This window comes from Cuculus canorus, chromosome 1, assembly GCF_017976375.1.
Source record: "Cuculus canorus isolate bCucCan1 chromosome 1, bCucCan1.pri, whole genome shotgun sequence".
In the NCBI taxonomy this organism is placed as follows: domain Eukaryota; kingdom Metazoa; phylum Chordata; class Aves; order Cuculiformes; family Cuculidae; genus Cuculus; species Cuculus canorus.
The window spans coordinates 133,518,492-133,541,835 of record NC_071401.1 but is presented as its reverse complement, the minus strand read 5'-3'; the positions used below and the strand labels follow the sequence as shown (position 1 = coordinate 133,541,835).

The 23,344-nt window shown below is 38.1% G+C and overlaps 1 protein-coding gene across 4 annotated transcripts in view; it reads left to right on the top strand.

Moving 5' to 3' along the window:
- PRMT8 (protein arginine methyltransferase 8) overlaps window positions 1-23,344 on the top strand; it is a 74,479-nt gene extending 51,135 nt beyond the window's left edge. For all 4 annotated transcript variants that reach the window (XM_054059687.1, XM_009571280.2, XM_054059696.1 and 1 more), the window contains 6 exons: window positions 2,996-3,138; window positions 3,526-3,613; window positions 7,160-7,275; window positions 12,602-12,752; window positions 16,742-16,863; window positions 21,794-23,344. In XM_054059687.1, coding sequence (XP_053915662.1) covers window positions 2,996-3,138; window positions 3,526-3,613; window positions 7,160-7,275; window positions 12,602-12,752; window positions 16,742-16,863; window positions 21,794-21,877 — 704 coding nt within the window. In that variant the 3' untranslated portion in view covers window positions 21,878-23,344. The remainder of the gene's footprint in view (window positions 1-2,995; window positions 3,139-3,525; window positions 3,614-7,159; window positions 7,276-12,601; window positions 12,753-16,741; window positions 16,864-21,793) is intronic.

Below are 23,344 nucleotides of genomic sequence, written 5' to 3'. Positions count from 1 at the left end.
CACTACCAACAACTCCTCATGGAATAAGTTACTTCTACCTTTACTTCTAGGCTCACAAACAACCGAAGCAAATAGGACTCATCAGCGAGCAATTTGATTTAGTAAAGCAAACAGAAGGCCCCATACTCAGGCTTAACTTTTCAAATAATTTCTGCCACTTGAATTCCACCCTGTCTCTTAAATAGAATACACACACACACACACTCAAATTGAAATAAAGTTCAAAGCAAAAGGTACATGATATCGATACAGAGTTTTCAGTAAGAGTTTCTTCTGGAATCCAACTTTAAAAAAATATATATATAAAAAAAGAATTGAAACACACACTCATACAAATCAAAATGTACAATTATCAGAATAACAGTATCATAGAAGACTTCTATTTTCCTTGAAAGAAAAACTATTGAAACGTCCAGGAGTGTAGAAATACTAAATATACCCCCAGCCTACTGAAAAACTATTAAGAAAATATAACCTCCAACAAGCTCTATTTGATTCTTTGGTCCCCCTCCAAATCATTGCATACAAGATATCTTTCTAACAACCTAAAAAAATCAAGCTTTTTTTAACTGACGCTGCAAGACAGTTCTTGTTTAAAAGAGCTCTTTGTGGAGAGCTTGTCTTTTCTGCAGAGCAGTGCAGGTCATGACTGGCTAGACTTGGTAATTTGCTCCCACTGGTGCTATGTTAGCATATACACAGGAACAGATTTCTGTTCTTGTTTGAATTGAATTTTTATTGCTGTCACTGGCAGCTTCTGACTAATGTGCAGCTGTTTGGAAGGAGAATTTATTGTACAGCATATGTAATCTGAAAGAAGCAGCAGTGATATGGGATGTAAGAGGCCAGCCCGTGTACACAGCTTTTGGTTCAGAAAAAGAAGGAAGTAGAGGACCAGAGGATAGTCCCCTCCACAGTATAGATAAGGCAATAAGACAATGAGGTGTTGACCTCAGCCTGGTACAGAACTCATATGTTCCCTGAATGGCCTTTCATCAAATAGCTACACAAACAGCATATCACAAAAGAATTCACATTTGGATTTCCAGCAACAGGAACAGTCTGCTAAGGGAACATCATCAGAATAAATAAGAAGGAATTAGTGTGCTCCAGAAGTTGCAGAAGAAAGGAGCAAGTACTTGAAAAAACTGTGGAGGAAGAAATAGAGACCCTTTCTCTCTGGCAAGAGACTTGCCTGGACAGGCTCAGCAGTCTGTCCTACTGCAGTTTGGTATTCAGTGTAAACAAATTAAACAACTGAATTATCATTTATACTTACACACTTATACACTGACTGACTTCTATTTTAACGCAACTAGGTGCTAAACCAAAGGATCCTGTTGCTTATGGAGATTTGTCTTTCCCCCTAATTGTTTGGAGAAATGTAGAGTAGCAAAAGGGACTGAACCAAGAGGAAACCCACTGTTTCCAGAATGAAAAAATACTGCTGGGGACAGCACAATGTCTTCCCACATGGTGCCTCATGAAGATATTTCATCAAAGTGAAGGGAAGTGGGAGGAACTTTGTGCTGGTGCTGCTTACACTGGGACTAAGTATAAAAAGAAGGTTTCAAAGTCTGCAGGTGTGTCACTTTGGCAGCTGTCAAGAGTGCAACAATTCACTCCAAAAGACTCATGGCAAGTGAAAGTTCTTGGGAGAAAAGATAACAAAAGAAAACTGGTGGCTGGAGCTTATAGACATGATGAGTTCAGTGTAGCAACAGATGAACTGTTTAGCTACTAACTGTGAAACGAAGGAGTTTAAAGAATGAGAAGGAAAAGAGAACTCAGTCCTTTTTGAATCAGGTTGCTCTCACGAGCTGGTACTTTATGTTACTAGTCTGAATCGGAGTGTTCCCAATTTCTTAGAGTGTCAGTCTGGGTTAAAATTTTGCCATGCAAATAAAGTGGCCACATCTGGTTAGAGCAGTACTAGAACTGCATATATTTTGGGAAGAAGAAACCTCATTTTTGCTGGGCTGAATTCTAAAAATCACTTAATCTACACTTCCACACTTGAACAGCTAACCTAGTTCTAGCTCAGTGAAAGTACCTTCATGTTCCTCAAACTGGATGTTGACCATTTTCATCAATAAAATTGCCATCATTAAAAAATGCCATTTTTTAAAACTAATGCAACAATCTTAACTATTAGTAATGGAAAGTAAAATATTTCTTACTCCATTCATTGCTGAATTTCAAGTGCATCAGCTACTAAACCAGACAGAAAATTCAGAGTGATAATATTAAAAAAAATTCAGTCATGAAACAGAAAGGAATGAGACATGATTTTTCATGAAAGAACTGTGTTTGTACAAACTTTCTTGTTTCTGCGCTATCGGGCTCAATCTGACTTTCTCAGTGAAGATAACCAAGGGAAAAATAAGCCTTACCTTTCTGATTGTGAAGCCAGCATAATATGTTCGAAAAGCAGATGAGATTTAGATCCTATTTCCATTAATCTTTAGTAGGTCAGTGATGAAATCCTGTATGTGCAACTCTACAGGTACATTTAAAGGATTCTAGGTGGATTCTTTGCATTACTTGGTCAATGATCTAGAAATTTTCCAAATTCCAAAGGGCGTTTAAAATGATATCATGCAGGTAACCAGGTAAGACCTGTTCTTCCAGATTTCAGGATTTGCGGTTAAATGGACTTGCAAGTCGCGGATAGGAATGATTGGGCTCAATGATCCAAGAGGTCTTTTCCAACCTGGTGATCCTATGATTCTATGATTTTTTTTATACATAGGTTTTGCTGGGTTTGGGTGGGTTTTCCCCCTTTTTATACTGATACTAAAACTTAACGTTTATTATACTTAATGCAAGTAGTTTTAAGCTAGTGTAAAACCCATTCAATCACATGGAGTCACTCCTTATCTACAGGTGTTCAAGGAGAGAATCTTATTGAAAAGATCAGCCTGATATTCACCAGTAAGGAACTTAGTGAGGTGTTTTATTATGTGAAATATATTTATTTGTATTCTTTTTTCAGTAATCACAATATTTAAAGGTAAAGTGGAAGAAGTTGAATTACCCGTGGATAAAGTAGACATCATCATCAGCGAGTGGATGGGTTACTGTCTGTTCTATGAGTCAATGTTAAACACAGTCATCTTTGCACGAGACAAGTGGCTGGTAGGTACTTTACATGTTGTACTCTTTGCTGGAGCAATCATCATTTATTTTCTGACTACAAGCCTTCCCACTCCTACTTTCACCACAACAAGACACAGTTGCATCTCCAAGTGCCATTTCTTAGTCTTTAATGAAAAGGTTAACAAAGGGAATCTCAGTGGAAGAGCTTTGCTTTTGATTAACTGTTGGTGAAATTCATATAGACACTATCTAATGACATTGCCACAGGCTGCGGGAGTTGCTGAGATTAAAGCTGATGTGACAATCTGAAGGAAAGTAAAGGCATGCAAGGGGTGCTTGCCTGGTTTTTGTATGTGCAGTTCAAAATGTGATGTCTTTGTCAGGTGAATAGATTACGAGATCCATTTCCCCACAATTCATCAACAGAAACCTGGAGGGCTAATGTTTCCAGACCGAGCTGCTTTGTACGTGGTAGCAATTGAAGACAGACAGTACAAGGACTTCAAAATTCACTGTGAGTAAATGCTTTACAGTAACTCTTTTCTATGGTTATTTCCCTAAAATAATTGCTTTATAATAGCCTGTAATCTTTTCACTGGCAAAGTTTTGCAAAAGCCAAGAAATCATGATGACCAGGCCATAATTCTGATACAAACATAAACACTGAGAAAATTCTAGTCTGATGATAAATTCAGTAAGCTTGCAGTAATCTAAAGTGGGCAAAGGCAAGATGCATGACTAAATTTATGTAGACCTTGCTAAGAGTTATATTGATACCTTTTCTCTATTTTAAAATGTGGATTTTAGGATATTGAGTTTTGTTGGAGTTTTGATAACTATATCATCTCACATAACTGCTAATAAAATTCATAATATTCTCTTGACATCCAGGTGCTGAGATTTGTTCTTAAAATAGCAAGAATGGAAAAATTAATAAGATGGAAATGAACTCTAAATGTTACAAAATAAGGCTAGAAAAATTATATCACTAATAAGTTTGTCAAGGAGAAAAAAAAGTAATGCTTTTTTATCTTTTTAAAATACTTTTTGTGAGAATTTTTAAATTAAAAATAAGAATCAGAAATTTCCACTTTATTTCAATGTGAAAAAAGTTCTAATTTTTTTTTGTTTACTTCCTAGATGCATAGAATTTCCTTTACATTTAAAATGTTTGGGTTTTTTTTCCCCTTGAATTTTCATTGAATAACTGGTGCTTTTAGTGACCTCTACAGGTCACCTAGTCCAGCCTCCTGCTCAAAGCAGGCCAGATGTCACCATTAAAGCAGAACACTCAGGGCCTTGCCCTGTAAAGTCAGGAGATGTTTATTCTCTGGGCACTTGCTGAAATGCTGAAGAACCCTCAGCAGGAAACAAATTTCTATCCAGTCATAATTTTCCTTGCTGAAAATTGCCTTCATTGTCACCTGAAGGGAATCTGATTTTTTTCTTTGCTTCTAAAGCAGCAGATAGCAACTAGGTCCCACCATTAGCCTTTACTGTCTTAGGTCAAGCAAACCTGATTTTCTTGGACGCTCCTCATATCATAGCATGGAATTCACTTTCATCACCACAAGGTCATATTCCTGGTTCACGTTCAACTTGTTGTCGCATGAGTCACCTAAGTTTGAATTTATTTAGTCACAATAGTTGTGATTAAGTGCGTGAATTCTACATTATTTTACTCTTCTTTTCTTTTTCTTTGCCTTTTTTTTTTTTTTTGGCTTTTATTTATTTTTTCTGAGCTGGTTAATTTAATCTAAAGGCATTTTCCATTGCTGGGAGGGAAATCACAAGATTCCTAAGCAGTTTTATTAATTAAAGATGCGTACAAAAGCTCAGGTAGAATTAGAGGATTCACTCACCCCTTAAAAAGAAAATGCCTAACTCCTCACTCCTTGCCTTTCAGCTTGTCTCAAAAAAAAATGTTTGGTGTTTCTGTAATCAAACTCAGTATCAATGCACAGAATGGCCTGTGGGCCAAAAATGCTGTTTTGAGTCAAAAGCAAGCCTGGTGCAGTAGGGCAATTACAAGAAGTCTGTGTAGGTGCCAGAGAGAATTGTATCTACTCTTCAAGCACAGCCAAGGTTTTTCTCCTCAGTTATGCAATGACCTTGACAGCTAAATTCCTTAAAAAATTTGCAGATTCAAAAGGATGTATGAAGCATCCATTCTGTAAAGGAATCGAAGCCATTTTGGCCTAAAAATTTCCTTTATGTCTTCTTTCACCTTGCTTTTGAACCCTTTCCTTTCTAGGTCTTGAGCCTTTTTCTTTTCTCACAGACAATACACCTATTTTCAACTCTTTCTTTTTTTCATCATTTAAAAAATGTTTCAAGTTATTTTTCTCTTCTAAAATGTTTTCTTTTAATACACTTTTTGTTCTGATATCACCTCTGATTTCCTTTCCCCCCTCACTTTTTATACCTCTGTGTCTTCAGACTTTTGCATCTTACTCCTATCTGTGCCACCATTTTGTCTGTCTTTTCAGTTTATAAATCCTTGACAGTGTCTCCTTTCTTTCCAATTTTTCATCTTTTGTCTGTTAAGGTGGATAAAGTCTTGCTTGCATGTGAGATGCAGAGCTGAACATTACAAAGGGCACTCAGGAACTGTGATATTGATTAAGAAATAAAGCAATATGAGGTTTCTAAAAAAATCTGACTTCTGATTTCTCAAACTTTATTAATGCCACAGAGTAAAACTATAGTCAATTACTCTGATTTCTTGGAAAATGTAAAACATATAATTTTATCTTTTAACTCCTGCAAGAGATCTCTATCCAATACAGACTGTGGCATATATTTCAAAGGCATCCCATGTGGGCTGAAGTACATCAAGCGATGGAGGCCCCAACAAATTGATAAATTATTCCTTCAGGTTTTCCTAGTTAATCTTTTCTGAGTAACCACATAAAAACATAGGGCTTCTATAACTATAATCTGAAGCTTCTACCTGCTCGTGATGCCTTAAACCAGAGTTTTGATCACCAGCTCCCCTGAAATATCGAGAAACTCACAGTCCAATAAAGAGATGACAAATCAAAGAGCTGTTCATGTCCAGATTTGTTCCAGTTTAGATATTTCATTCATGCTACATTTTCAGTCGTAATTCTCCAGGAACATCAATAGCTCCAATGCTCTAGAAAAAAAGACATTTCAAACATGCTCCCTATTGCTGTTTATCAGTTTACTTTTCTTGTGTTCAAACAATTTTTTATAAGTTCACCGTATTCGGTTTAGACTTTCAGGTAGAATATTCAATGGACTGGGACTCCTACAAGTCATAAGATTAAGATTGTGCTTTTTTGGAAGTTATTGTTTTCATTTTGTTAAACAATCTTAAAAGCAAAGACAGTGTACTTACCAATATTTCAGTGTTTTCATTTTGTTCAAGAAAAAAAAAAGGAAAAACTCAGCAAGAAGTGTTTATCAAAACAATCAGAAGAACAGTTCAAATACAGAAGACCAGCATGGCTTTTAAATCTTTTAGAAAGCGGGGGTTTTTGTCATGGTGTACATGCAGATTAAAACTTGGATGCCCCAAACAGTGACACAGACCTGTAATTCTACTCCTGTCAGTAATTCACTTGCTGAAAATTACACTACTTAAATAATTAAAAGAGCATGCAAACTGCTGATTGAATATCAATCAGTTAAAAAAAGAAATATTAACCAGAGTGAATAGGAAGGGATAGGATAGAATAGTCTTAGTAGCTCTTCCAAAGTCTCAGCCTGATCTATTATATGATTTTGGGCAACACTCTCAAATGTCTACAGCCATGAAAATCATCAACAATTCCCATATAACACGGTTTTGGGTACACCAAGAAACAATGGCCACTTGTTCAAAGATGTATATTGAGGGGTTAATTTGCCACGACTGCTTTATCCTTAAAATAGCAATGGTGACATAAACAACTGGGGCAGAGAGCAAAGACCTGAAGAGAGAAACTGAAAGTTAGAGGATGGTAGAAATTCTTTCAAATAAAAGGTACTTTGAGAAACAGAAAATATTTTTATTATTACTGCTAATATTTGATACATCCATTTGCATTGACAGGGTGGGAGAATGTGTACGGCTTTGACATGACCTGTATTAGGGATGTTGCCATGAAGGAGCCTTTGGTGGACATAGTAGACCCAAAGCAAGTGGTGACCAATGCCTGTTTAATAAAGGTTTGGTAATTCCAAATATACCTAATTCTGAATGTTTACACCTAACTGTAGCTGTTTTACTACTATCTTTGTATGCTTCTAACTAGCTGCAGAAGTCATCATCGTAGAATTACATCACACTTGGAAGGAAAAATGGAGTTTTAAATTAGTCGATTCTAGTATGTTGAATGCTGTCACCTGAGCTAACAATGAATATTGATACCTTGATATATGGAATAAGATGGTCCTTGTGAGTCTATATTCATCTGGCTACTGTATCTTAAGACTCTTATAAATTATACGCATACAGATACTGGATAAATAGAGACATGGTGTATTTAGATATTAGTTTTAATTGCAGTGTCTTGTAAGTAGAGGTTGGAAATTACTGGTGGAATACTGCCAAGGAGAAGGGGTAAATTAATTGTTTGCAATAAATAAGACTGAAGCATCAGTTTCTGAATTGCTCAGCTCTGATGCAAATAACTGTAATTTAGTCCAGAGCATGAGATCAGAATTAGAATCTAATTTATTTATAACTTCATAATTCTTAGTCTTATCCAGAGTTACTGTGCTGTCCCAGCCCCAACATCTGCAGTGAGTGGTTAGCTTCTATCCCGTTCTAGATATAAGACAGGATGATCACTTTTTGCCACTAATAAACATAGCATCAAGTGAGACACACCTTTAGTATGCAGAACTAAACTGAAAGCAGCAAAAAGGAACATTTGAGAATAAACAAAACTGTAGTGTTTAATTATTCAAAAGTTTTAGTTTAGGATTTCAAGATGGCACGGCTTAATCCTATTAGATTCACTAAGAGATATTTTGTACAGCTACATTCAGCCCCAAACCAGCTAACTGGTGAGTTTCAGTTCCCTGTACATTAGTCAGGAGTCTGACAAGTCAATAGATACGTTCCTAACAGACCAGTCAGAGCCCTGTGCTTCTGCCGTCATTTCAGTTCCCAATTCAGCAGCTGTGAATTGTTCTACAAAATCAGCTAAATAATACATCAACCCCTGCATGCTGTGTAACCATGATACTTACCTAGAATGCTGGAGACTTGAGTAAAATTTCCTTGATAGTAGTCTTCAGGAACTGGATGTAACCCAAGTCTTGAACTGTTAAGGAACTCTAGCCACCAAGCCACAGGGGCACTGGAGCTGGTGCGTGCAGGGAATACAGCACCTTCTCAGTTGTGAAAGCTATTCTACTTTGAATGATCTCTTAAATATATCCCGGGACATAGGGATTTCCCTGACAAGTAGGAGTCCTCTGTTTAAATTCCAGACCAAATCAGCCAGAGAGGGTAGTGGGACCAAAGCATCTTCAATCTCCCACAGTCAGTAATTGATTTCAGGAAAAGTGTACACATGTCCTTCTGAAGGCCTACTGCTTTCACTTACATTGGCTGAAAAAAAGGAAAAGCGTTTTTCAAACTCAATAAAACAGTTGTGTTTTCTTCTCTGATTCCTTTGCACATTAGAGAAGTACAAATGGGCTTGGGTTGACCCAAAACTTTTTCTCTATGTTAGTTTTGATTTGGTGTCAGCACCAGAGACTACAATAAAATAAACCAATTGTTCACACAGCTGTAGGTGAGACTTGCAATGAGAGAGTGGCACTAACTCACCAAACCAGACAAGAATGAAAAACGTGCCACATCCAGTTTATAATACAGTTGGGCTTTCCTTAATACCCTCCCCAATCTAGACACAGAGAAAGAACAAGAAAGAAATCTGCACAAACGAAAAAAAAAAAAACAAAGAAAGCAAGCAACATTCTTGTTTATGAGAGAACATAGCATAATAGCAAAAGACATTGATCTATATGTTCAAATATGTAGTTCTCTGAGGAATTTCTAATGTTTTGGAAATATCATGGTTCACCTGTATGAAACCTTATTTCGAAGTGTTTTCTGCAAAAAGGTACTGTTGCTCAGAGACATCCAGCCACATAGGTAAGGCACTTGAGATCTGTGAGCTCCAATGAGTCCCATGTTCTTCTCCTGTAGTAATCTTTGCCCATGATGTTTAGGTGTTTAGGTGTTCCTCATGAGACTTTTCCTCCACTGCAAATCCTTAATCACAGTCCGTTCTCCTAGCTTCTCTTAAAGCAAAGCAAGAATGACTAATTTTCCATCTTTCTTCAAATGCTACTCTTTTTCCCTCATTTTTTTTCTCCCTTTACTTTTCTAAGTGACTTTTCCTGTCCTTCTTTTCCAATTCTGCCCACAGTCTCCAGTCAGTATCCTCAGATTTAACTCTACCTATTCCAACCGAAAAAAACCCAAACCCAAACATCATCCTAGTAATTTCAGGCATTTCCTTCTGTTTAAACAGGAAAAGGTGGCAGAAGGGGGGTCCTCACTGGAGACCGAAGACTTTGTTATCTTTAAGCCATAACTACACTTGCTTCCCTGTTATTTAATCTAATAGAGAACCAACATATGCTGCAATATCTAGTCAAAACAGTCTCAGATATTCCATTCTTCCATTTGTTGCACCTTCAAAGGCCCAGAATTTAGTGTTGTTTCTTTTCTCCATGCATTTAAAATGTTAGTTCTCTGCACTCTTTAAAAAAATTTAAAAAATGAAGAAAAAAGAAAAAACAACAAAAAATCTTTTTTTTTGGACAAGTGAATGTGTTTGGGGGGAAGACCATTGCATTCAGCGTTCCACTCACATCTGTACGCACGTGTGCAACTGACAGTATAGGTAATTTTCTCTATTTTTTTCAGTAAAGAGAGTTCGGCCCTTTTGTCTTCCTGTAGAAATTAATTTTACTTCTCAGCCCTCAGATCAATATTGAAGCTGGCAATACTTCTTGTACCAATGCCCCCTGTCCTCCAGCTTTGCATCTTTACCTGCTATGATTGGCGCTGCCTTCACTGCCACGTCCTGTGTTAGGGTGACCATTTCCCTCCTTGATCAAAGCAAGACAGCTGGTGCAATGGAAGAGAGAGAGGGAGGAGGGGAAAAACGCTAAACTGTTTTAAAAAACAAATCAAAACAAAAAAAAACAACCAAAAAAACCTAGCAAAAAAAGACATTCACTGAGATCTGAATGTTTAACTCATCTATCTCCATGCTTACACAGTCCTAGCTGAGTTAGCTGACTGGCTGGGAAGAGGATGAGAAGAGAGATATGGTGGCATCCCAGAAGGAAAATGAATTACGATTCACATGAGGAAGTGTGTCAGGCAGCAAGTCAGCATTGTTCCTATCAGCAAATCGGATTCAGGAATGTTTCTCCATTTTGTTAGGTTGTCTTCAGCTAGAGTGATACCATTCAAACAAGAAACTGGCAACACATCATTTCAGCCTCACTGTCATGATTCCTATGATTCTAAATTATCTTTGTTGCATCATTTGCTCAGCCCTAAAGCAATCTGTGCAACAGGACAACCCAAGAAACATTCTTTATGCATTGAATGTAGAAAACTTGACCTCTATCTGTCTCTCTGCAACACAGACATAACATGGGATATCTTATGGTCTTCCATGTAGTGTCAACCACTACCTGGTTAATAATTATCTAGCTGGTTAAAGAATTATCTAGCCAGTAATCCTGACACAATTTTGTTGCTCAGCTTAACATTTTTTTTTCCTAATAATTAAGGGCTGTATCTCGATCAGATCCCTGCTTAACTATGCCCATTTTATTATTGTAGTTTTAGAAATAAGGTAAATAATGGCTTTTCCACTTGTTTTATGCGAATATAGCATTTGTCTTCTGTGCTGTTAGCTGCAATTAGCATTTGATGACCAGTGACATTTAATGTAAGAAAATATGATAGCCAAGGTACGATCCCAAGACATCACCAAAACAAGATGAGGCCCATTTCAAAACTATTCATTAATAAAACTCCCACATTTGTCTCATATCTTGGATAGTAAAAGAGGTACATTTTTGTCCTTAAAAAACTGACTACAAAAGTGACCAACATTTCATCCAGCGTATCTGTTCAATATTCCTGAGACATTTCCGCTAACTTCTCTAATAAGAATGTTTCACACTGCCTTTCATTCCACTTTACCCTCCAGAGCCAACACAGCTCACAGAGAGGGAGCTGGATGCCTTTTATGTGCCTCATCATCGGACTTAATTCACAATTTCCCCACAGTGATACCAGTAAAAAGACACCAAAGATTACAGAAATCTGCAGCTCTCTAGTCTAGTTCGTCAAAGCAAGTTTTGCAGGCCACTACGAAAGTCTGCCAGGAGACTTCAGAAATTCCTAGTATGCTTTTTTAATTATTTTCTTTTGAGAAAAAAAATACATTTTAAGCTTTAAATGACCGCTTTTAAGCACTAGTGACTTGGGGTGCCATTGCAATCCAGCGGTAGAATTATTTTCATTATGATTAAGTCTTTCTTGAGCAATATTGCTGATCAGGCAAGCCAAAACTTACTCAAATCATCGTACCATAGGTTTTGAGTCTCAAATATACATGATATGTAGTCTATGCAAAGATCTCAGTAACTGAAATATGGCTGCATTGTTTGAGCTCTCATGTTGTGCCCTAAAAAAGACTGTAAGAGCCCTCTAATAGATATCATAGACTGCTTTTCATTTTTGCGGTGAGAGTGTGAAGTAACGCTGATGAGGTCAGTAATGCAATTCCTGGCTTATGTTGGTAGAGTAGAGGAAATTTAGATTTTTGCCAACAAAGCTTCTATTTCTCTGCCTGCATGAGCAGTTTCATTGTTAATAGACAGAAAAACGTTTTAGGTTATCTGCCTTTGATGGAAATAAGCAATCTTGGAGACTACATCATTGCTCCTGACTACTGCAATCAACCCATAGTACAATCTATATGATTTGTTTCTGTCAAGTTCAAGAGTAATGATCCTTATGCTTACTATTTGAAATCAGTTATCTGACACAGGACTAGAAAGCATAATCAGCAAAAAGCAGGCCCCTGTCATGCCCCAAAGAACATTATCTTCCAGAGATGCTCAAACAAATCCTAAGTCTTTTATTAAAAGCCCAACTCTGCCATCTTTCCTCATGCTGTCTTAGAGATGGGACCTATATCTCCATTTTAACATCCATTGTGCCTATATTTGTCAAAGCATGTTTTCACCTTGATTTCCTCCAGCTCCTGTAGCCCCTCCCAAGGACACACACTGCTGTAAGTGGCCTCTTATCATACTCTCAGCTTAGTCAGATAACGGAATCATTTGCTGATGATTTGATATATTCAAATATACCTTGATTTCTTACAGAGCGAAAGGGCTGCCAGTTGTCTTTATTGCTGACTTTTAAATAAAGTGTTCGAGTATATCACTTAGCACACACATCTGCAGGTAAATGGCTTTTTCTTTCTCCTCAAAACAGGAAGTAGATATATATACAGTGAAGACTGAAGAATTGGCATTTACTTCTGCATTCTGCCTCCAAATTCAGCGTAATGATTACATTCATGCCTTGGTGACCTATTTTAATATTGAATTTACGAAGTGCCACAAGAAAATGGGATTTTCTACAGGTAATCTGTATTTCTTTCAATTTCATTTCTAGTGCTATCAGTAGGTCAGTGTTACTGGTCAGATGGTACACAAAAGTTTACTGCATCACCAGGTTTGAATTTCAGCGGTAAAAATTGTTGTCACTTTGCGGGAGGTGAGCAGGATGGGGAAAGCACATTTGCTTGTAGGAGTTCTGCAAAAACAGGGGCAGGATTTCATAATGGCTACCAAGCTGAGAGGTCAGTAGGAATTATGACCCAGGAGTTTAGCCTGTCACCAGTTATATTTAAATCCTGTGTCAAGTTTCTCAGAACAGGGCTCAGTGAGAGACAGCAGCTCTGCATCCTATTTGATCCCAAAGCTAAAACTGCACAGAAGCTCATGCTTTTCTCAGGGTCTAGAATAAAACTATCATTTTTTTCCCCAAGATATGACCACAAACATACTGCTGATGTAAATTGGCTCTGAGAACCCAAATGTGAAGCCCTAACTTACCTTGTGGAGCAGATATTTAAAGGAATAACTCCATTCCTGTAAGGCATTGTTTGTTGGAGTGAATAAACTAGCCCTGAATAAACTAACTCTTGCAAAAAATGAAAAAAACTCATGACGGCTTTAATGACAAGAATAATAAATTACAGTTGGTGCTGCCTGCGGTTGGCCCTATTACACAATTCAAACAGGTATAAATTGGACCCGATGTAAATTAAATATGATTAGAAATTTTTTTCCTCCCTTCACGGGAGTTCTCAGCCCTTTGCTTGAGAGTCAAAGCTCAAAATACTTCGTCAAAATATTTATATTTGATTCTAGAAGTATAACCATATGGATGATGTTACTAGGTGCTTCATATTCTTATGTTTTTCAGTAACCTTGTTTCTCTGGTCATACTAGAAAGTGTTATACTGTAGTATATCCCATGCCATGATATGCTGGGAAACCAATTGTAGCTAAGGGAAACACGAACAATCTGTGAGGTACTGCAGGGGTATCATGAATTGCTAATACTTCCAAGTTTGCACCAAACAAAATTCTCTAAGATGCAAAACACTTCAGGTTTTAGGATTTTTTTTTTCACAGAAGGCTATTTTTTTTTCACCAGAAAGCAGCCCATCATCTTTTCTATACAGTGATATAGTCAAACCTCCAATTTTATGTGAAAAATGGCTTTGAATGAAGAGTGTAGTTACTGTGTTGTGATGTTAACTGAAACCTGCCTTAGTAAAGGAGGTCTACCTATATTGCCAGAACTACATGAAAGAACTTTTATGTGATTGAGAATGTGACTTCATCTCAAAGAAATAATCAAATGTGATACTGGTTTCTGTGTGCATATGAACATACATGTTTCGAGAAACATTCTTTGACTAAATTAGGATATTTCATTAATGTTTTTCCAGTTAATGGTGTCTCATAAGCTAATCTGGCCCTCAAACCCAACCTTCCTTCCTTCACTCTTGGACATTCCAGTGAATAGTCATCAAAAGTGGCAAGGAAAAGTACCTATTATGTTATTGCAAAGAGTTGCTTGTCTGCACAGTAGACGTAGACTTGCTTCAGTACCAGTATAGTAAAATGTGGCTGGGATAAGTACTTTTTTGACTCTTCCTACCTTTTAGGTGTATGGAATACAGAGCACTTCAGGCACTTAGTAAATGTTGTGCAAGACCACCATAGGTGGGCTTAGCTTCCCTTAGCACACAGAAAGTGAAAACTTGATGAAGGAGGGAGGTTAAACAGTCTTAGGGAGAAGAGGCTACATTTGTACAAAAGTCTAGGATATCAAGTTTGGCATAGTGTTTTTCTTACTGAGAGGTTTTTGCAGACCCACCTCGATTTATAAATGTATGTATAAGGTGTTTTGCGCTTTTGTCATAAAAAAGAGGAGAGAGAAGTCAAAATCTCCAATACTTCTGAACCTCTATCAAGAATGGAGTTCATCAGCTGTTCCTGAGAACCTAGCTTCTCTGCTGTCTGTAGCTCCACAGGCTGCTGCTTCACAGATTCTGAATGCTTAGTTGTACACTCCCATTCTAGGATACTTTCGACTTTGATGACTTTCTCATCATTCTTTCTGCAACTAGATCTCCAGACAAGCTATTCTATGATTCTCTGTTTAATTGATGGTGGATTAGAGTGCAGTCTCAGCAAATTTGTTGGTGATCCCAAATTGGGAAGAGCATATGCTGGAGAGAAAGGACTGCTGTTCAGAGAGACCTACACAGGTTCAAAATGGGCTGATGAGAACCTTATAAAATTCAGCAAAGCCAAATGCAAAGTCCAGCAGCTGGAATCTAACAACTTCATGCTATTGCTTGGACCAACTGGATAGAAATAAGCTTTGTTGGAAAAGACTCCTAGATTCTGGTGTGCAACAAACTGAACATGAGTGAGATGTATGCCTTTGCAGGAAATCTTGCCAATCATCCTGACCTGTACTAGCATGAAATTGAAGGAATTGGTTCTCTGCCTCTATCCGGCACATTGTAATAAGGTAGATGTGGAACAAGTTCTTACAAAGGGCATTTAGCCTTCTGTATCTGAAGGAGTAGACATCACTGTCTAGAGGATGTCTGTATTCTCAGCTAGCTTCTGTTGGCAAAGCTCCATTGAATTCTGAAAAATATACAACTTTGTAGGACATGAGGAAGTGGCAGGTTTTTCTACAGAAGACAGCTCTGCATAGGGGTATGTGCACATGTGTACATGTGTATGTACAAGATAGCATTTAAGATTTAAAATAAAAGTTCAGTTTAGTCTTGGTCTAACATGCTTTCAGTTGTTTTGCAGACACGTCTGTATGGAGAATAGATTCTGTATCTCAGGTCCTGCAAGATCTCTCCACTTAGCAACTGAGACTAAAAGTCATTAAAACTGTCTAAACACATAGTCAGAGATTATCTTTTCAAATATTTTTCTTTTAAAAGATATCAATTTGTCAACACAATTTCTGACAAAAGTTTGCTTATATCAGTTTTCTGATTCTAGAATTTGGAAAAAAAAAAACCTATTAAAAATTCCTGTCCTGGCAGTTTATTAAAAAAGTCATTATTTCCCCAATCATAAACAATTTCTAAAGCCAAATATTATTTTTAAAACACTGATGTTGAAATGAAATAAGATTGTTGCTTTATTAAACAGCATGAAGGTATTATTAGCATGATTCAATACAGTGGGTCCATGTGTGCATCAAAAAAGTTTTTGGATAAACAAATGGAAGAAAAGTAAATTTATCGGACCTTTTTGCCAGGTCAGGAAGTCACTGAACTCATGCATCTATTTGTAGCTTTCTATAAGCTCTGAGTTGCAGGAATGCTAGGAACAAGAAGTGACTAATGTAATTTCATTAAGCATTGCTCAAAGATTTCAATTTAAATAAAAAATAATACCAAATAAGTCAAATAAAAACCTGAAATAGCAGAAAAAAACATCAAAGTATTTCTGCTAAGCAAGACGAGAAATTAATTTAGAGCAGTATGCATCTCTGGGAAACTGTCCATAGCATATGCCTTTAAAAAGTCCAAAACCAGGTCAAGGTGCAAGTGCCTTTTCCCCGACTGTATACTCCTGGAAAATATAAACTCTGCTCACGAGTGTCAAAGAGCTTACCTGTGCCATTGTGATTAATTGTTTTTGATGAACTTTTCTTTCATGGTTTTATGTAATTGTTTCTTGAACTAATTTAGACTTCCGATTTTCAAAACACTTGTCCAAATCTAATGTGTGTCGATTGAAAGGAAAGCATCAAAAAAGTGCCTATCATGCCCAGTAACATCCTTTGTGGAATCCTTGCTGAGTGTGATTCACGTATGATGTATTCCAGGAAAAATCAGAAGACAACCCATTCACAGTCAATGGAATTGTGTTGTTGTAAAGCAGGTTTGCTAATATAGCATTAGTTAAAGTACCCTGTGAGAAGAAAGGCTTTTTTTAATTGTTCCCAGGTCTTAATTTAATTCTTAAGACAAAGATTAAATTTCTGTAAATAATACTCATATATATTTTTTAGCACCTGATGCTCCCTATACTCACTGGAAGCAAACTGTCTTCTATTTAGAGGACTATTTAACTGTGAGACGAGGAGAAGAAATCTATGGGACTATATCGATGAAACCAAATGCAAAAAATGTGGTGAGTCAGCATCACTGATTCTAATTCCAACTGTATTTATTGATCACAAAATACTCTTGATTGAAAAAGTAAATAAAATGCATATAAGTAAAACAATGACTGTTAGCACAGGCTCTAAATTCGTGTTTATTAGTAAGAGCTCTAGTCATAACTTCACCAAAGCTGGTAACAGCAATGATAATGCAGTACTAATATTACAGAACTCAGCTTGCAAACGAGCTAGCATGGGAAGGAAGAAATTATTGAAATACATCACCAAGTCAACTGCCCTCTGCTATCAGCCTGGCTCACTTTTTGTGACACAAGTGCGCAAAGGGCTTTTCATACTGTAACTAAAACCAGTGGTAAGATCCCTTCTGCCAGCACAGGATAATCAAGAGTAAGTTCTTCTGTTCCATATCTATAGCCAGATTTCAGTGCCCAAATTAATTTCCTTAATTTCCTTTAAGGAAATTAAGTAACAAATTTCAACTGAATGTCTAGATGAGTACCTGGCTCTGAGCCTAGTGTGAGGAGCAAAACTTTGGATTTTTTGACCATGGGTTGGCCTACACCACATCAGGCCTGCTGGCAAATAATGAGGTACACCTGTCTCCAAGGCAGAAAAGGATGTTTACCACAAGGTTAGCAGGGCTCGTCAAAAGAGGTGTAAACTAGATCTGAAGGGGGAGGGGGACAAAACCAGACTTGCTAGAAATAAGCCTAGGAATGGCACTGCAGTGTGTGAGGAATGGTGTGCTAGTGAGGCCTTTTGGTCTGCCACCTCGGAGGAAGTGGAGGATAGCACTCCCGAGTGGCCACAAAGATGCATAGGGTGAGTTAGAAAAAACTGAGTATTCACTTAGGAATTAAGGCTATCCTCCCCATAAGAGTGGCAGTATCAGTAGCCGAACTGAAGTACATCTACACCAACACACACAGCATGGGCAACAAACAGGAGGAATTAGAAGTCATTGTACATCAAGAGAACTATGATTCCATCATGCAAATGTGGTGGGATAACTTGCATAACTGAAGTGCCGCCATAGTTGGCTATAAACTCTTCAAACAGGACAGGCAAAGAAGTGATGGGGTAGCTCTCTATGTTTGAGTGTTTTGATTGCCTTGAGCTCAGTGATGATGATGTATGTCTATGGGTAAAAATCAGCGGAATGCCCAACAGGGCAGATACCATAGTGGAAGTCTGCTATAGGCTGCCCAGACAGGAAGAAGAGACCAATGAGACTTTCTACAAGCAACTGGGAAAAGTCTTACAATCACTAGCCATCATTCTTGTGGAGGACTTCAAATTATCAGGTGCCAGCTATAATACAGCAGAAAGGAAAGAGTCTAGGAGGTTCCTGGAGTGTGTGGGAGACAACTTCCTGACACAATTGGTGAGTGAGTTGATTAGGGAAGATGCCCTCCTGGACCTGTTGTTTGTGAACAGAGAAGGCCTTGTGGGAGATGTGACAGCTGGAGGACACTTGGGGCACAGCAATCACAAAATGACAGAATTCTCAATTCTTGGAGAAGTAAAGAGGAGAGTCAGCAGAACTGCCGCTTTGGTCTTCTGGAGGGCAGACGTTGGACTGTTTAGAAAGCTGGTTGATAAAGTTCCATGGGAAACAGTCCTTAAGAGGAAAGGAACCCAAGAACAATGGGTTTCTCTCAAGAAAGGCACAAGACCAGGCCATCCCTGTGTGCCAAAAAATGAGCTGACAGTGAAGAAAACTGGCTTGGCTGAGTGGAGAGCTTTGGGTGGATCTCAGAAAAAAAGGAAAGTCTTCTCTAGAAGGGGCAGGCATCTCAGGAGGACTTACAAGGATGAAGTGAGGTCATGCAGAGAGAAAATCAAAAGGGCTGAAGCCCAGCTAGAAAAACTGGCCAATTCTGTGAAAGATAACTAAGTGTTTCTAGAAATACATTAACAACAGAGGACAGCCAAAGAGAATCTCCAACTTTACTGGATGCAAATAGAACAATACCGATGAAAGATGAGGATAAGACTGAGATATTTAATGCCTTCTTTTCCATAGTCTTTAATAGTAAGGTGAGCTGTTCTCTGGGTACTCAGCCCCCTGAGCCAGAAGACAGGGATGGAGAGCAGAACAAATCTCGCAGAATCCAAGAGAAAATGGTTAGAGACCTGCTTGGCCAATTAGGCGTTCACAAGTCTATGAGATCCATCCAAGGGTATTCAGGGAGCTTGTGGAGGTGCTCACCAAACCCCTTTCCATCATATACCAGCAGTCCTGGATGATCGGGGAAGTTCTGCTTGGCTGGTGGCCAGTAAATGTTACACCCATTTAAAAGAAGGTTCAGAGGGAGAATATAGGAGCCTATAGGTCTGTCAGTCTGATCTTGGTGACCTCAGTGCTGCAGAAGGTCATGGAGCAGATCTTGTATGCTATCACACAGCATACACAGGACAACGAGGTGATCAGGCCCAATCAGCATGGATTTATGAAAGGCAGGTCCTGCCAAACTAGCCTGATCTCCTTCTATGACAAGGTGAACCACCTAATGGATGAGGGAAAGGCTGTGGGTGTAGTGTACCTGGACCTTGGTAAAGCCTTTGGCACTGTTTCTCACAGTTTTCTGTTTGAGAAACTGGCTGCCAATGCCCTGCACAGACGCACCCTCTGCTGGGTAAAATAACTGGCTGGGTGTCTGGGCCCAAAGAGTGGTGGTAAATGGAGTTAAATCCAGTCACAAGGAGGCCCGTCACAAGTGGTGTTCTCCAAGGCTCAGTGTTCTCCAAGGCTCATCTCCAAGGGATGAAGGGATTCAGTGCATCCTTAGTAGATTTGCAGATGACACTAAGATGGGAGGAAGCGTTGATCTCCTTGGGTGCAGGAAGGCTCTGCAAAGGGATCTGGACAGACTGGATTGATGGACTGAGACAAATAGGATGAGGTTCAACAAGGCCAAGTGTCAAGTTGTGCACTTGGGACACAACAACTCCATGCAGCACTCCAGGCTTGGAGAAGAGTGGCTGGAAAGCTGCCCGGCAATGGAGGAACATTGGTTGACAGCCAACTGGACGTGAAGCAGCAGTGTGCCCAGGTGGCCAGGGAGGTCAATGGCGCCTTGAAACAGTGTGGCCAGCAGGACCAGGGAAGTGTTTGTGCCCCGGTACTCAGCATTGGTGAGGCCACACCTCAAGTGAGGGGCCAGACTTTTGGGCCCCTCACTACAAGAAAGACATTTTGGTGCTGGAGTGTGTCCAGAGGAGGGCAACAAAGCTGGTGAAGGGACTGGAGAAGAAGTCTTACAAGAAGTGGCTGAGGGAACTGGAGTTGTTCTTCCTGGAGAATAGAAGGCTGAGGGAAGATCTTATCACTGTCTAAAGCTCCCTGAATGGAGGTTGTAGTGAGGTGGGTGTTGGTCTCCTCCTAAGTGATGGATGATAGAACGAGAGGAAATGGCTTCAAGTTGTGTCAGGAGAGCTTCAGATTAGACATCAGGAAAAATTTCTTCACCGAAAGGGTTCTCAGGCACTAGAACAGGCTGCCCAGGGATGTGGTTGTGTCACCATTCCTGGAGGTATTTAAAAGACAGGTAGATGAGGTGCTCAGGGATATGGTTTAGTAATGGATATGTACGGTTGGACTTGATCTCCAGGGTCTTTTCCAACTAAACAATTCTATGAACTCAGTAATCAAATGTACTCACTAACCAAGTGATATGGTTGTTTAAAATTTGTGGGTTTCCAGAGAAAATATGGGGTTTATTTAAGATTAAAAGCATGATGGGTATCAGACTATCATGACTGGTGAAAACTTGCTGAATTTGTCTGCTATGGCCTGAGTCTTTCACCAAGTATGTTAGTTATTCAGTGCTTCTTTTAACTTGTAAGGGATCTTTAAGATATGGTGTGACGGACAACTCATGCCTGTATAGAACAGCAAGACATGAGAAGTGTGGCTTATGGGCGAAAGTGGCACTCTTTTCTGTCAAAACTCCTGAGGAGAATCTCCTCATTTTCTGTCACAGTGTACAGTCTGGTTATAATCTGTCCATGCAGTTGTTGTAATTGTTAAAGTATTGCATTTATTGACTGCAGCAAATTTTAACATTTCATTGCCTTGCTTCTTTGCATTAGTTTTTCTTTTTTTGTACCAAATACAGATTGGATGTGGTTTTCATAGTAGTATGGATACAGAGAAAGAAATAGACACAAAATAAACACTACATTAAACTAAACAGATTCACTCCTGAAGCTACCTCTTAGTGTGAACATAGAGGAAAATAGTCTGTTTCCCAGCTTTGTCTCATCCTTGGGGAGGTGGAAAATCTTTTGGGTTGAATGTATCAATTTTGTTTTGAAAGAAAGATGAAGAAAATACTTCAAATTTGTGCAGCAGTAGGCACCAGAATGCTTATTTAGGTGCTAAAATTGTGTTCTTGATAGTTATCATAAGACAAAGAGACCATCTTTGTTCTTCAGAAACATGAAATTCTTCAAAAGCTTTTAAAGAAACAGCTTCATTTTGAAGGGCTATGTAGTACCTCTTTCCAAAAAACATGTCATTGTAAGATAAGGTTTCTCTACAATTGGAAATTTACTAGATCTATTCTGGAATAACTCCTAGCATGAAAGCCTTTTGGCCTAGATTAAAAGTGTCAGAATAGGGGATACCCTTAAAAAAAAAGTTATAGAATATGTATGATAGCACAGCATTTCAGAACCTTCTTAGTTGTACCAGGACACTAAATCAGCCTTAAGAAGAATACACATATGTGCCCTAGAGGCAGACTGTAGAGTGAATGCTATTACATATCCTAGACTCTGCTTTTTCAGTGATAGCAACATTTATAAACAAAAGGAGATAGAAACCACAGTATCTCTTGAATCTGCAGGTCTTTTCAACATGAGCAATAATAACTAAATTCGTACACTAAACTTACGGTCTTACTTATATGTTACATTTATATCTTTTTACAGCGTGACCTGGATTTCACAGTAGACTTGGATTTTAAAGGACAGCTATGTGAAATGTCAGTATCTAACGACTACAAAATGCGCTAGCAAGAAATCTTTGAGAGCAATGAAAAGGAGAATTTTATGAAGTCCAGAATGGCTGAACTTCTGTTCATAAGATTATTAGAATGTTTACTCTGATGGAAAAGTGGTAACCTGATCCTTCTTGCAGACAGTACAGAGGACTGGGATCCCACAGTGAATGTATAGTATACAGAACTGTAGCTTTTGTCAAACACATAGGATAAATAACCACAGTCTTGAGTGTTCTGGTTAACTTTAGGATGGCAGAAGATGCATATACAAGTTGTACTACTTACTGTGAATTTCTAGTTCTTCCAAGCTTTGCATGTTAAAGATGATTAGGGCAGTCTTCTCGCTATGAAAGACTACTACAGACATTACTGTAATAGTATCACTGGACTTATATTCAATATAAATTTATATATATATATATATATATTTACAGTGCATGAGAAAAAAATGTCATTTCATAACAGGAATTTGTTTTGTGATTATTTAATTCTCATTATGCAGTTACGGAAAGATATTTATGTTAACTCTGGCATTACTCTAGGCAGTGATATATTCCATGACTAGTCCAAAGTTAAAACTTTGATAAATATTACATTGAAAGTGTAGATTAGAGCTGGGCTTTTACAGAAAGTTCATCAACTATCTTTTTGAATATCCTCTGGAAAATGTGGACCATGAGTTTTAAAATATACTTTCACAACCGGCTGGCTGTCAGAGCTTTAAAAAAAAAATAGCGTTTTATCCTTGAAGATATTCTGTGGTGAGTTTTTATAGCTGGATTTTTGCATGAGATCTTCTGAAATTAGACACTTGGTGTTTAAATGTGATGAATGCGAAGTCTCTGAAATGGTGGGTAATTTCTTGGCCATGACATATTTTCAGTTCTTTGGAAGATTCTTAATACAAAATAATTTTTTAAAAATAGGAATCAGTGTTTCCTTCTGGTGATGTTTTAGATAAATTTGACATTGCAAATACTGTTCTCAAGAGTGCAGTAATTTGCAGGAACAAGCTAATGTCTTTTAGAAAAGTGTGTGGCTTCTCATATTACTAAGATGTCTGTGGCTTCCCTACTCCTTTCTATACCTTGTTTTCTTACAATATCTCCTGCTTATAGTTCAAATATTACCTGTGCATAACAATTCATATATATGTATCAAGGCTTTTTACTATATGAATGTTGGCCATTTAATCACATGCAATTTGTCAAAAACTGCATTGTCGGTCGTATGTACCGACTCTCCAGTCTGTCTGGCATTATGCATTAAATCATGTTCCATTATGCATTGGATGAGATTGGCTAGTTTTTTGCCTGAAAGTGCAAATAAAGCATATCTGAAGATGTATTTTGCTAGTATTTGTCAACTTTTCAGTTTTTAGAAGCCTCCATTTTCTTATGGTCTAAAGATTATGGTCTAGAGATTGTATCACATGGTATCTATGTAGAATGAAATTAAATTGTAATTCAACAGTAAAAGA